This window comes from Athene cunicularia (genome assembly GCF_003259725.1).
Source record: "Athene cunicularia isolate RWA chromosome 10 unlocalized genomic scaffold, athCun1 chr10_part1, whole genome shotgun sequence".
Taxonomy (NCBI): domain Eukaryota; kingdom Metazoa; phylum Chordata; class Aves; order Strigiformes; family Strigidae; genus Athene; species Athene cunicularia.
The window spans coordinates 3,890,923-3,906,748 of NW_020799112.1; the positions used below are offsets into that span (position 1 = coordinate 3,890,923).

General features: G+C 38.6%; 1 protein-coding gene across 3 annotated transcripts in view; it reads left to right on the top strand.

Moving 5' to 3' along the window:
• CIB2 (calcium and integrin binding family member 2) overlaps window positions 1-15,826 on the top strand; it is a 52,725-nt gene that overhangs the window by 13,519 nt on the left and 23,380 nt on the right. For all 3 annotated transcript variants that reach the window (XM_026855744.1, XM_026855742.1, XM_026855743.1), the window contains one exon: window positions 2,995-3,029. Coding sequence is in view for 2 of the 3 variants with exons in the window: in XM_026855742.1 (XP_026711543.1) it covers window positions 2,995-3,029 (35 nt within the window). In the remaining variant the exon portion in view is untranslated. The remainder of the gene's footprint in view (window positions 1-2,994; window positions 3,030-15,826) is intronic.

Sequence of the window (15,826 nt, forward strand, 5' to 3'; positions counted from 1 at the left end):
AGAATAGACAGATTGCTTTTTAATTTCATAATAAACACAGATATAGTCCACATTCTAGAAAACATATTCTGTGATATCTGTGTCTTAAAGGAAGATGAATGTCATCATATGTTGAAATGACAAATGCTTTCCAGGACCTACTTCACCTTTCTTTATGAGGGAGTTAATTTAACATGTTAGTTTACTATTTATCATTCATCATTGTGTATTTTCTGTATGAGTGAAGTAGCCAGAAGAAAATTGGATGATTCACCTCCGTGTTTCTTGGGCCAAAACTCTTTAATTAAATTGGAATTAAATTGCTGGAGTTCCAGCAACTATAAAATGTAATTATGTTATTTAGACCCTTGTTCCATCGTGACTTTAATCCAACTTAGGGCTGTGCTTTCAAAAATTAAAGGGCAGTCCGGCACCTCTTTCCTGCCATAGATACTTGTTTAAGCTTCATCTCTTGTACCAGCACTACCAATGCTATATTCTAATGGTCCAACCTGGAAAGGAATCCAGTTTCCAAACACATTAGTTCCTTCCTTTAGAATTCTCTGATGTAGTTATACTACTCATAGGTGTCAAGTCCACATAAAGGAATAGTCAGAAATAAGAAGCTGGGAGAAACAAGAACGATGGCTGCACTTCCCTTTCAGAGATGGTTTGGAGCCCTGGCTTTTACATTTGCTATTTGAGACAGGACAGGCTTCTTAATGGTAAAGCATTTCTGAAGTGCTGTGTATGGTATTGCTGTGGATCAAAAGTATAGGCCAGGTCACAATTAATTTGTGGTGCTCTGTCCCTGAGTAGCTATAAGCTCTCTGCAAGTGGTCTGTGAAACCACTGGACATTTTTTTGACACCCCTCATCCCTGACACACAATTCCATGTAATTGGCAGGCATAATTGGAATACTGCAGGAACAATAGTCAGGCAGATACTTGCAACTACTTTTGTTATAAAGGTTTTCAATATCAGTGGTTTAAGATTATATTAGTAAAAATTTTGTTTGGTTAAAAAAAAAGGGCAGACAATAGCGTATGTTGTAAAATTCGTGAGATAACTCAGATTTAAAAAAAATAATTACGTGGACCTTCAGCAAAAAAAAGGTTTATGATCTGACCTCTTAATGTATCTTCTGGTGTTATTTTTTCATTATTTCTGGACGGTAAATGATAACTTTTCTTCTTCATCTTTATCTTGATTTGCATATCAATTCCCTGTCAGCTTTCTAGTTAAGTAACAGTCTGCTGTTTTCTCCAGCCTATATAATTACGGGATGATTGCTGCTGAGTGCATCACAATTATTTGTGAGATTGCACCTGCCTTTCATTAGTAAATGAAGCATCCTTAAGTGACAGTTTGACCGTAAATGTTGAATGTGCTGGAATTAATGAAGGCTTAACCAGCTGGCTCCTATTTCACTTTGTGCAGTTCCAGACAATGTGACATCAGTGTCAGCAGCTCACAAGGTGCTTCCTATTGTGCCTTGTAACGCTATTCTGCTACACTACACTAAAGAGCTGCTACATGAAGAGCTGCTTCTCCTGCCACTTCATATGGAGGAGAGCAAGCAAACTCAATAATTGATACCGTGCGGGACTGATCGCATACCTGGATACCTGAGACAAGCTGTTTGACTGCTTCACCTGTGATCATTTGCTCTTCCCCTCCTTGGAAGAAGCAAGCATTTAGCCAGAATGATTCTCAGTTGAGGAAAGAAATACTTTTTCACTACTTGGGTGAAGAGCATATGTACTCTTGAGTGTGACTTACCAAGTCTGATGTTGCTATCATGTCACTAGTTGATTTTAAAATGTATTTCAAATATGTTTACATTAAAGGAGAAAAACTACTGGGAGCTGAATTCTTAGGCAAACGCCTTGTCCTGTCACATGGGCCTGTGAGAGAGGTGGACAATCAGGCAGCATTTTGTGGCTTGGTTGTTGTTCCCTATATATACACCCTCATCAGCCACCATCTCTAAGACAAGAAGATGCATATTCTCTGAATTTATGATCTGAACAATGTTTTAAACCGATCATCCAGTATTTCATTGCCACCAGTGTTCCTAGTTTTGGATGCAGAACAGAATTTACCCTAAATATATATTAGATACGATAGTTGGGGTTGGGGGATATTTCTGTTTAAGGGATGGGACTGATTATTATAGTTCCTCACAGCACTTGAGAATATAACTTGCTTTGGGCCTGATGTAAAAATACATAGAATGCAAACTATTTCACTGCTCATTTGATGGTTCTTCTGTGAAGTGTGTGAATTCTTCTAGCAAAATGCAGATGTTCATAACGAGGGAATTCAACCATTGTAAATGCAGTCCCACCACAGAGCCATTCAGAATGCAAGCAAATGCTTTTAAACTCTTCTTCAGCAAGCTCTGCTTTGCATTCTGTTAAGTTCTTTCAAGTTCTGCAGTACTACAGGGAAAGATGAATATTTTGCCTTCTGTTTGGAGCAGAAGCTGTCCTTTTATCCACGTTCCTAACGTATGGGAGTTTGCAGCCTTCACTGAAGTGTCCACAGTGCAAAGTAATTGTTAGCAAAAGGAGTTAATAACTAATAAGTACATGACTTTTATTATTAATCACTTGTCTCTAATAGAGGAATACTCTGAGTTTTCTTCATCTGTTTGTTACTTACAGCTTTTTAGACCCATTTATTGAATGTTTTTGGCCTATACCTCACTTCATTAATTTAGTTTCTGTTCTAGTCATTCCACAGTAGAGAACTATTTCAGCAATCTGTTTTTTTTTCTTCTGAAGTTCCACATTGACAATGTTTTTTTTTACTGATAGTCCTGTCCTTAGGATATTTCAGTTATTTCGTAGTGTAAATTACTTTCTGAGTCAAAAGCGGATGGTACATAAATGGGATCTTTAATGTTTTTCTGTCAGATCTGAGTTTCCTTCCAAAAGGTTGGAAAATAATTCTTTGCAGTTGTTTTCAGTATTTCTGTAGTACAGTAACACGTTTTGTTTTTTAACAGGATTGCACGTTCTTCACTCGGAAAGAAATCCTTCGGTAAGTAAATTGTATTAATTTTTTCCTCCATGATTCATATGGAAGGGACTAAATCTTTTTTCTGACTTTGAGGAAACCAAATAAAGCCAGTTATTTTGCATGAATGAATGAGTGTAGGATTGGACTCAAGATGTAGTATGTAAATGTGTATAAGGAAACAGTGGTTAGCTTAATGTCACTATCAGAGACTTTTCTAGGGATAAGCCATTGAACAATTGCCATTGACTTTATGAAAGTAATTTACTGCTTTTCTGCTCAGTTACACCAATGAGGGCACATCCTTCAGGTTTTGATATGGACTTAAGTGTGGGGAAAACTGGTGGAACTCGAACATTCTTTGTCCAGAAACTGCAGAGCACTAACTTTCTCAACAGAAAGTCACAAAAATTGAGATCACTGTTTGCAATAGAAGGGACTTGCTTCTTTTGGTAGTGATGGATTGAGCCAAACTGAAGTAATTTCTGCCTATGTATACGTTGACTTCTTGCCCTGGATCCTGCCTTGAATTCTTATCTTCTAACCATTCAGATTAAAGATCCATAAAAGTATGACATAGATCCTGTCCTGTCAATACATCTGTTGTTTTTCCGTAGGATTTTTGCCCCATTAGGGAGTGAGAATAAATCTGTGGTACGTATTTAGACCTAGGAGCTCGTAAGACTTCAGGATTCTCAAATTCGAATAGCTTCTCAGATGTAAGAAACCTTTGTTTTCATAAACATTGGGAACTGCTTAGGCATGGTTCCTGAGAGAAATGTTCTTTGCCTTTGCTCTGCTGCTGTAAACCTCAGTGAGACTGATGTTCGGTGACCCTGTCAAGGTAAAAGCTAATGGCATGGCTTTGAGTGGGGGGCTGGGTTTTTTTGCTGGAGAAATAGAGGTGGTATTTCAGCTAATTTCTTGCATACCTTGTTCTCATTACTCACAAAGTAATGAGATGCACTCACTCCTCAACCACGCACAACATCTCCAAGACCACTGTGCGGTAGGAACATTGCAATGTCACCACCTAAACTGGGATTTAATTTGGTCCAGGTCCCTCTTATATAATTGTTATGATTTAAAATTTAGTCACATTGTTGGAGTACATTTTCACAATACGTGATGTTGTGACTGAATGATTCGGAATATGTGAGCAGTGAGTGGGTGATAACTGGCCCAAAGATAAGCTAAGCTTAATGCATGCTGGCTCCAACAGAGATACTGCTGTCCTCAAAGCAAGTCAAGACTTCAGAAAAGTGAATTAACATAGTATGGATGTGACTTCTTTAGCAAAGCATTCCTCAGCTGCTACCCTCTAGGAATGATGCATAATTGTTAGCTATAAAGAGGTGTCGTTCTGTGTTTGTTGTACCCTAAAAAATTACTCAGCTTAAATAAAAATGAACGGTCGTTGTATGTTCTGTCAGGGCAATAACAGAATTTGTCATCACAATTCGTTCAGAAAAGCAGCTGAGAGTCCAAAATTGATTCGGTGATATTTCTGTAATGTCATTAGTTTCAGCAGCTGGATACTGAATAAAAAATGTCCCTGTGTAGCTACCAAATCTCAGATACATATATAGCCAGACGAAAAAATCCTTGATACTTGAGTGTAGTTTCCTCTATAAAGCAGACCTATAGCCACCTCCTAAGTCTTTTAAAAATCAGCAAATATTGTTCTTCTGTTTCACAGGGCTACCCAGATACACAACTTCTGAAACAAATTTGTTTGGATTAGATAAACTGAAAAAAGTTGCTTTATATTTCTAAAATCCCCTTTAAACTCAAGATTATTAAAAGCTTTATAAGCGGTCAATTACTTATACAAATAAAAGTAATATATATGTTATATTTATGTGCTCCTATGAGGGAGATAATTATGAATTAAGGATTTTATAATTTGCATAAGATTCTCTTTGTTGCTTTGATCACCTGATCTACTTGGAGAATTTGGACCCTTCCAGGGAAAGTGATCTGTAGACTGTGGTACTGTGTCATCTTGCTCTTAAGAGTAATTTCTTGTTCTTCTTTGGGAGAATCTCTAAGGAAATATTGGAATTAGCCTGAAAGAATAATTTATTTCCACTGAAGAAGATAAGTGACTGATTTTGGTACTTGTACACTTAAAATACATGTAGAGAAGAATTTATGGACAAATAGGAAGCCTAAAACATGTGTAGTACAGGCCCAGTTTGCAGAATAGGACATAAAATTTGACCAGTGTTATAGCAAGACTGTAACACTGGTGGAATAGAGTGGACTCAGAACTGTAAAATGCTGATGAAAGAAAGGAAATAAGGAATCAAACATGTCCACAGAAGTTGTAACTGGGAAACTGCTGAATCTGAATAGGCAAACTTTTTTTTTTTTTTTTCAATCTGGAAAACATTTCTAAACTAAATCTGAACCATCATGTGCAACAGAAAAAATGTACTGCGAAAAATACGCTGCAGTTAAAGAAAAGATATTCTAAAGTAGTGAAATTAGAAAAACGTCATTGTTATGGTAGGCAAACAGTAATGTACAGTATTGCAAAATCTGGCTATGAAACGAAGTCAGCAAGTTCTGTTCTCTTTTTCTGAGTTGCAGTGGATAAAAAAAATACTTGTAGAGAATGAGTTTGCAGTGTGCAGCTTTGACAAGCAGATAAAAACTGTCTGAAGTGAGATATTTCTGTACAGAATTGTCATAAATCTTCCACATGCTTTCTTCAGTTTTTCTTGACACGTGAGACTGAGATGAAACTTGCATTGCAGTTTGCTATCAGGGCACTGAAGACAATGTTTCAGAACATTCTAAAAATCATAAGTGATCTGAATTTGCAAATATTTTTTATATCGGTATTCTGGGGGTGATTTTTCGTGTATGCCATATCCAAAACCTGAGGCTGCATTGCAGACAGGACCTTTGGTAACAGTAAGAACAGGTCACAACTGATCTCAGTAAGTAAGAGCACTCCATTATCCTGCAGGATCCTTATCCTGTTGGCAGTATAAAGGAATGTCTGAGTAGAAATGGTTCTTTATTTCATCTTTGATTTAGGCATGTTGCACAGCACTACAAATTCCACCATGCTGGACAGAACACCACGTGTATCTCTTTCAAAACTATGTAATTTGAAACTACATTTGTAGACCGATAATTTGTAATCTTTTTTTCCCTTGAATGGCAAGTGTGGCATAGAGTAGAGGGGCTCACTGTAATTCAAAAGAAACAAAGAATTTGACTTAACAGCAAAGTTTTTACTGTTAAGCAGATGTTCTTTATTAGCAGCACTGGTGGCCCTGGGGATTCTCCACCATTAAGGCCTCCCCCAAATTAGCAGGGGACATCAGTGTAAATACACACAGTCATACATATTCATTAGATATCCTGGAAAGGGGTGTCTTATGGTATGAGTTCCTGGAATTCATTTACATAGTCCAAGCACGTGTAGTAAAAATAGAGTGAGGGTCTTCGGTGGTTGAGGGCAGAAGTAAGTCGTCTCCTTCACTGTGTTGGCTAGTTGACCTTCTTCCCAGAGCATGGGCTGTGAAGTCCAGGTGTCTTCTTCCTCAATCACCAAAATCAGCCTCCCTGTACAGGATCTCTGTGTCCTTTTGTTCGAGTCCACCTCATCTTAGTTTGCACATTCTAGGAGTTGCCCAAGTGTCTATTGCAGGTCTTGAGTCTCGGTTATCAATGATTTACGTAGGAAGCCTAACAAGTGTCTTAATCTTACCTAAACAAACATGCCTAGGGAAACAGAGAGTCTTTGAAAACAAATTAATTTGTCTGTTATCTGCACCTAATATTTTTGTGCCTTTTAAGTATGAGGATAATATTTCCTTTGTCTTGTCTCTTTAGATTGCAAACTCTGCCTGATAAGGATAATTTGAACTGTTTTACATGCAGTGTTCTGAAAGTGATCTTAGTTGTAGATTTTACTTTTTACCATAGTGAAAAAGCTGTTCTGAATATTTTTTTTGAGGCTTATGGTATCTCTGACAGATGTTATTGTCATCTGGTAGACCTGGTCATTTAAAAAGGACAATTAAAAAACAGTGAAGTGTTGAATGTGGCCAATAGTATTTAAGTTAAAACAACCCTGATGGATTTTTAGTAAGTGCTGTTTCTATAAAAAAAACCACAGAAGTGTAAATAAAGAGGTTTTCTTCGTTTGTTTTTCTCTCTTCAGTAACATAAAAGGGCATGAGTGATGTCAATGATAATGCCCAAAATTGCAATAATTTATTCTGAAATAGAATTGTAGCTTCTTCAAGTAAGAAACAGGTAATGGACCTCAACTTGAGTACTGTGAAAGCCAAATAATATATTTTGTATTTCATAACTGAAGTTGTAAGGAAACAATCTATTTACTGAGAAGAGAACAAAGCATGCACTTAGACTCAATTGCATTATTTACGTTAGGCTAAAGAAAACATTTCTGCATATGGGCGATACAGGAGCCATTGCCTGCATGACTTTGCACCCTATCTGAATCAAAAAGAGCAAACCCAAAAATACTCAAAAAGAAATCATGCAACATTAAAATGTGATTGTGAAAAATAGATATTCTTGGGGTAAGAGATTAGGTTAATGGGTGGTGAAAAATAGGTGCTTTGTTTGAGAAGTACACTATACAAAGCTGAATATTAATGTTTGATTGTAAAATGTTTAGAAGAATAAAATCATGGGAGTAGTTCTGTAAAAGCCTAAAACCATGGGAGGAGGAATAGTTACTTGGAATCACTGTATTTCCACTTCTGCTTTATCCTCACAGTGTGATGTTTCTGCTTATTCTTCTGAACCTCTGTGCATAATCAGTTTATGATATGGCAGATAGTAATACGATCAACAGCATTGATTTATTTATTGTATTTAAACTACTGAATACAGATTGCTCCCTAAGTAATAGAGTAGAATCAAGAGGTATTTCTGTATGTCTGAGGTGAAGTTCTACTGAATGGGAATAAAATGGGTTATGACCCCCTCGTTAATTAGCACTTACTGATTTCGCATGTCCCCACCCCAGCTAAGAGGGAAGTAAGCACTGTTGTCGTTTCTTTATGTGCTGCAGAATGCTCTCAGGTGTGATATGAAGGAAGTGCAGGTCCAGTTCTGCTTAGGCTGGACTGAATTTCTTGGGCAGCTGCAAAATTCAGTGAGACAATCCAGCAAGGAGTAACCTTACAAAAACAAAAAAAGGGAGTATTGTTTTGGCTGAAGTCGGCCACCTTGGCTGGCTCACCATCCATTTGCGAAGACACAAGGGAAGTGGCACAGTTCTGTAGGTGGGGATGAAGGGATGAATATGGCAGCTCCAATTTAGATTGATTTAAACTGATGTAAACCAGCGTGAAACTGCAATTAGGTGAAATGGGCTAAGTGTTTTTATCTGTCCCTACAGGAAAAGTAGCCCATCAAAAAGCCCAAACAACAACAAATCTTATTTTCTGCTGATTTAATGAGCTGAATCAGCTCTCTGAGGGATCAGATGAGTGCTAAAGCTAGCACAAGAGCTAGAGCGAACAAATGCAACTGAAAATGAGGAAAGGAGAGGAGAGCAAGACTGAGCATTTCAGTACCACTAAGATGTTAGGTTGTCTTAGACTAACTTTAGTATGTAAGGCTTTGGTACCAGCATCAACTTAAGTCAACATAAACACAGGCTGCGGTCAAAGGAGTTGAGGACACATTCTCTTGATTGATAATCTGAGCGTGGATAATTTGAAAATTATCAGGGAATAGTAGAATTTATGAATTTAAAGTGAATAAGAAAAAAAGCACAGAATAATCAAAATGGATCCAGGAAAAAAGTAAAGTTAGACTGCAGCAGAGGCAAGCATATCTGGTTAAAGGGAAAAATAGAAACTGTAAATCATTATCAGTGTTTGATAGCTATTTATCACCAGAAAACTCTTAAATCTTTATTAAAGATGGTTAATTTTGAGAAGTGCTTAACACAACTAAGAGGATTCACTCAAGGGCCCAGGGCAAGAACATGTTAAAGAATGTTGGGTAATACAGACATATTTATGTTATCACTGACTCAAAACATTATCTAAAATACTTACAGGACGGCTGACAAATTTTTCTTACTGCTTTCATTGGTAGGTATGTGTTAGGGCTTTGAAAACACGCCCCACTTCTCTTAAGGAGAATGTGGAAATTAGACCAACGTGTATAACTTCAGGACACGACTTTGGTGTGTGGAAGGCTGCCAGAACACACTGGTAGGTAATTAGTTCATAAGTGCCTAGAACATAATAGGTACTCAGAGACAGCCACTGTGGATTTGTTAAAAGCAAATCTCTTCCTTTGAGTGGCTGCTTTTGTGGATAAGAGGAAAGAAACAGATGCAACATAATTTTATTTTGTAAAGCCTTTTACATATTCCTGTATGTACTGGTAATTTTCTACCTGTGTAAGTGCTCTAACCTCTGGGCTAAGGTACTATTGAGCATACTTTAAAAATTTGTAAGAATGGTAAGAAATATTGAGGTGAAGAGGGTTGTAGAGACTACGAAGATCAAGATTGGCCTTTTCAACAGTGCTCAATATATCAGAGAAATTACGAGATCCAAAATGAGCAACAGGCAATTCACACAGTCAACTACTGAGCTGAAAAAAATTGCAAGCACGGGATGCAATGTAACAAAAAATTGGGGGTGGGGGTTAGTTTATCTAAGCAAAGTGAGCATAATATTAACAAATTAAATCCTCTGATGCTCTGGCAAAAAAGGGAACTGTAATGCATTAACCTCATAAATGTATATAAAATGGGAAAAATCCATTCCAGTTAGCATTATTGGGTCCTTAGCAGGAATAAACTGTTCAGTTTTGGGCATCACCATTCCAAAAAGACTTGTTGTACTGGAAAACATCCAATAGAGAGAAATAAGAATAACAGAAAAAATGCTATATGAAGAAAAAGAACCCCACATTATTCATAGCAGTGAATCTGTTATATAACGTGCCTCTCTTGCAAAAAGGAACAAATGGTTGAGTTGTCTCTCACAAGGCAGCATTTCTCTTACTCAGGTTTATAAATCTGATTTTCTAGCAGACAAGCTTTTACTCCAGTAATAATGCTTATCTGCTAGCCAGCCCATCTGTTTCTATTTCTCCCTGTAGATTAGCACAACTTGGCAAATACCCAAGCATTCAAACACAGGTGTTCTTGGATGTCTGTCTGAGCCAAAAAGCACAACATCTGTAAATTAAAGTTATATAGCTTGAGACTGACTTAAAGTGGCTAGACAACTGCTGGGGAAAGATGGCACTAAATTACCAAACAGGGCACCATCTGGACAGCCAGCAAACCTTTGAACCTTTCTGTAGAAGAAAATGAGTAATTCTGTTGCATTCTCTTCTCTGCCTGTTTCTTGGCATGTTTTTGACGGTTGAAAGGTGAGGTGCAGAGGAGCACTTCTAGCCAGTCCAACTATATGCTGGATTTTAAATCTGAAACCTGCCTGAGAGTTAAATTGGGGAGATAAGCAGTGGTTTCCTCCAAGTGTCTGGAAAGCCTTCCTTATAAGGGAGCAAATGCAGCAAACTGCTTCAGATGCATCTCCCTCCCTGTGGAGCAAGTTGCTGTGCAGATGGAGGGAGCAGTTAGAACACAGCTCCTGTTTTTCTAACACATCCCATCTTTCAAAAACTTTGAGGTTTGTATGCAGAAAGGGGAAATTCACATATTGTCAGCTTTGGGGAAAAAAAAGTGTCTGCCAAGAGAATGAAGTTTGGGGGAACTCTGTACCCTTGGGAATGTTCCTGAATTTTGTGCCAGAAACTACGTATGGGAGGAACATAGATCCTGAAGCTGCTATTGATCTTCTTGTTACTTATGGTTTTATTCTTGTTGATAGTTACATTTCTGCATCCTCTATGAATGGAGAAGAAAAAAAAAAAAAAGGCTTCTAAACAATTCCTGCATTGCCTGTACCATAAAAGTTCCCTTTATTATATTTTAGTCAGGTTGCACCTGTTTTGCTAGGCTCAGGTGGGGACAAAACCATTCTCAGTGTTCATCTGTATGGAATCTACAGTACTGGTGTACTGTGTCCAGTTTTGGGTTCCCCAGTACAGGAGAGAGATGGAGCTACTGGAGAGAGTGTGGCAAAGGGCCACTGAGATGCTTAAGGCACTGGAGAATCTCTTGTATGAGGAAAGGCTGAGAGAGCAGAGATCTGGAGGGTGCAAAGAAGATGGAGCCCAGTGACAGGGGGCAGTGGGTACAAACTGAAACACAAGAGGCTCTGTCTGAACATGAGAAGCTTTGGTTTGATTTGGTTTGGTTTTGTTCTGTGAGGGTGACAGAGCATTGAAACAGGCTGCCCAGAGAGGTTGTGGAGTCTCCATCCTTCAAGATATTCCAAAGCCATCTGGATATAGTCCTAGGCAACCATCTCTTAGGTGCCCCTGCTTGGACCAGATGATCTCTGGAGGTCCCTTGAAATCTCAGTCATTCTGTGATTCCTTGAATCATCAGCAGAAAAGAATTCTGTGAGCAGGTTTTTCAGAGTTACTTAAAGAAAGGAAAAATACTGTAAACTGTTTTTATCTATAGTTAGTATGCATTGTGTAATTCTGTAAATAGCAGTGTTACACGTACTGAAAGTCAAAGCCTTCCTAAGTATAACTAGATATTTTAGAATAGATTTATTATTATAATTTATCTGCCAAAACCATTTCTCATGCAGGATTTTTATTTTTATTTTACTGCACATGGTTTAGGAGTTTTAGTATTGTCTTGAATTAATTTGTGCTGCTTCATTTTGCATTGCAGAGATGAAAGAACACAAGATCTTAACTAAAAGCTGGCAGAAGGCTCATTTATCTACCTTTACTCTTCCTGCTTGTGTTTCTCACTGTTCTTTGTTCTTTATCCTTTTGTCAAAGCGTGGCAATTCAGTGAGTTGTGGTTCCAGTTTCTATCTGACATTCCTGGCTGCCACCTTCAGATGTGGCACTGAGTTTCCTATCATTTTGGTTTCAGCTTTATATGGTAGACTCCTTTCTCTCTCTTAGACAGTTCTAAACTCTTGCAGTCATTGGAGGCAATAATTCACTGAGGAATTGATGTAGCACCGAGATTTATGCCTTAGTTACCATGTGCAACATTTAAATATTATTGGAAAAGCAATTTGTGAATATATGGCATAAATCTGAGACCCTGAAAGTACTTTCCTTATCAGTTGCAGGCAGCCTGTAAGGCCCCTCCTTCCTCAGTTTCCCAGCCCCAGATTAAAGAACCTCCTTCTCTTTGAGCTATGGCAACTTTTTCTCTGTGTGTGACAGACTTACAGATACAGGTTTGTCTGGACCTGTTCCCCAGCTCTCTGATCATGCATTTGTCCATCTGCATTAACAGCACTGTAGAACAAGAGAGTACATGCACCTCAACAACTTGCATTGGCAGCAGGCTACAGCCTCTCTAGCATCAGCTGTAAAGCAGTTCACATCTGTGTCTTTGCATCAGCATGATGCATTCTTTCCTGCAGTCTGTGCAATCCCATCTTGAATGCTGTTGCTTCTTTTGCTTCCAGTTGTCTTATGTCTCCAGGAGCTCAGAAGGGCAGATTCCTCCAATCTGTCCGTTTCTGGGGCTATGGATAGACTTGTCGGTGCTCCTGCTGCTCTCTGGAGTGGTGAATTCTTCTCTGCATGTTACAAGGAGACCTTCTCCAGCTGTTCTGTTCAAAGATGCCAAAAGCCTGTAGCTTTGATTGTAGTGAATAACTGAAAGTGCAGCTGAACACCAACAGAATGCTGCTCTGGACCTGCTGCTGAGAGAATATTCCATTCTGTACAGTCAGTCTCTGGTCAGGTCATGCTGATAGAGCATACTTCACACTTGTGAGTAGCCATGGTTAATGGTTATGCTGGTAGCTATAGTTACCGCATGTATGGAGAATGATAAATTCATAAAGAAGAGGCTTTGATCTCCAAACCTTGGAAATACGTAGAATGTTCTGGTCACAAAGAGAACATCTGAGATTGTGTTGAGGATAAGTTATTTGACAACCTGGCAAAGCAACTATTCACTTAACTTGGCAATGAAACTAACTTTTCAGTGTCCTGAAAGTGAACTGCCTTCATTATAATACTAAAAACCACACTCACATGTCAAAAAGACCCCTGCTCAGGGGGTATGACCCCTGGTCATACTGACCACACTTCAAAGTCCCACTTGACCAAGCTTCAAAACCTCGTAATTGTCCCATATGTGTAGTAACTATAGCTAGTAACACAATTACTAACCATGGCTACTAGCAAATGGGAAGCACACTGTACCATCCTGACAACAAATGTTGCTGTGACAAGAGGAGACAGCTAAAGCAGCTTTTGGTTATTTCCAAGTACTACTCTTGTTGAGGGGCATGCTGAGTAAAAGGAGAAAAAGCCTTTCCTCTCTAGGTCACAGCTGCTCCCGATGTGTTCAAGTCACCTGACGTGCCTTCTGTTTCTATAAGAGCAGGAGAAATATTAGATCCTTCACCACAGAGGTTTGTTTATTTTCCATTTACAATTAGTGATAAATGCCACTGAGAGATGTGTCAGAACAGTCAATAATCTGTGCAGTGCCAGCGAGTGCAGCATTTGGGAGATGGTTACTGAGTCTGCCTCACAGTACTGGTCATAGTACTTGGTCCAAGTGTGGCAGTGGTATGACAAATTGATGTAGTGATGTATTGAATCAGGCAGGAGCTTTATGGGTGTAAATAATCCTTATGTCTACTGATCCTTACATTGTGTTATAGAATAATTGATCAGAAATACATTCATTTTCCTTGCCAAGAAGTAAGTACTCGCCCAGTGTAATGTAAATTACTTAAGTAAACAGAAGTGTTGCTGAAACTCATGGAAAAGGGACTGTGTTTTGCTGAGATGTGGCTTTCTCAGAATCCCGTAAGAAGCTGAGGCTGCTCTCATATATTTTAAACCTGTTTTCTACAAAATCTGGTCATTTGGGAGACTGGCAGTCCAGTTTGTCATAAAACAGTGCATGGTGTCCCTGAAGAACTTTCCAGCATCAAGAGCTTTTAGTGGGAAAAGGTGTAACTATTTTTCAATGTTGTTCAGTTGATTGGGGATTTTGTTTGGTTTATTATAAAGGGCAATGGAGCTTGTGCAGAATACCCTATGTTGGTTGTGGGACATAAACGAGAGAAATCTTATGGCCTTTTTCATTGTGATATTAGCTAATCATGCCATATGAGGCTATCACAAATAGAGTTGCAGGATCCTTGTAGATAAAAGCATGTGAAAGACTATTTTATTGCTGCAATTTAGTTTGCAGGAGTTGGATCGCAGCCACTTCCTACAGACTCATTTGGATGCTTCAGTGTGAAATCCACTCAGGTGGAAAGCTCTTATACTTACAGATCTTTGAGAGATTTGATGAATTGATGGAAGAGTTAGTGGGAGGAGAACAGGATATCAGACCTGCCTTCAAATCTGCTGTTAATTACTTGCACATTTCTGTGTCCCTCATCTGCCTTCCTGCTAATTCTAGCAGAATCCTGCTGAGCCTGAGACATTGTGCTGGAAGGCTGTCTAGTTACTAGCCCCTGGCAACTCCTTTCTGCTCATCTGCAGAGATAAAAAATTTAAGTTTGAATGGATGAACTGGGAACATACCATCCTAACAGGTTTCTGTAAAAATAAATATTGTCTGCACTGTGGATATTTCTGAAAAAAACACAGGTGTAGAAACCACACGTATTAACATGTATAGGCAGGGGGATATATATGTTACAGTAAAGATGTTTGGCATGGGGAGTTGGTGGTTTTGCTTGGTTTTCCCCATCTCCTGCCCCTGGGCATGCATTTCATTTTCTGATTCTAAACACTGAGTTCCGTCAGCAGTTGTGGTGTTTCAGTGCAATGCTTCCGTCTGTAAGAAAAGCAAAGAGGAATTAGTTCTGTTATAATCTGTGTCAGGAAACTCAAGGAATGTGTTTTTATTCTGTGTCCTTTGGCAATGTTTTTAAGCTAAAACCTAATCCCTTCTGAGGGGTACTTTCTGAAATTAGTGTATTTACGTTGTACAGAGGTGAAAATGTGCTAGGATAGTATAAATTTCTTGAAGGAGTTGCAAAAACTCTGTCAGAAGTAGTAGGAGAAGCACAACAAGAGAGGATGCATCAGTCTGGGTAATGGTACTTACTGTGATGCCCTCAGGTGAACGTGCTATAGGTGCCTTGTCCACAGTAAAACAGGAACTGGCCTTACACTAGAAGATGCAAATTAGTTGGTATCTGTGGGACAAGAAAGGCAGTTCTGAGATCTAGTACAAAACCTAACTGCTCTCTAAGTGCTTTGCAATTAACAACACGCTACCTTCCAGTTGAAATATCAGATCCTCCTTTCCGCTACTGGAGAGTCTGGATTAACTTCAGTATAAATAGGGTTTTTTCATTTCTGCGGATAAGATGGTGAACTCTGTCAGCAAGAAATGATGGGTTTACTTTGCACTGATATTGCATGTTATGAAGAGACTAAACCTTTGTCCAGAGAAAAGGAACGTCGGTGGGCAGCTGGTAAGAGCTGTGGCTGTGCCCTCTCTTTCATCTCTCTCCCTCTTGTTACTGATCTTATTATCAATTGAAATTAAATTGTGTTTGATTTTAATATAAGTATAGAATTAAGGGATATTTTAGTAAAAATCATTTATTTTACTTTTATTGTATTTTGAATCTAGCAACCGACTGCTACTCTAAAATCCCCTGTACAGCCCTGTACCAAGGCTGAGGGGATTGGTCATACTTGTTTGGTAGGAACGGTTAGAACCTAGGTAGCAAAACCTGATTTATAATACATACATA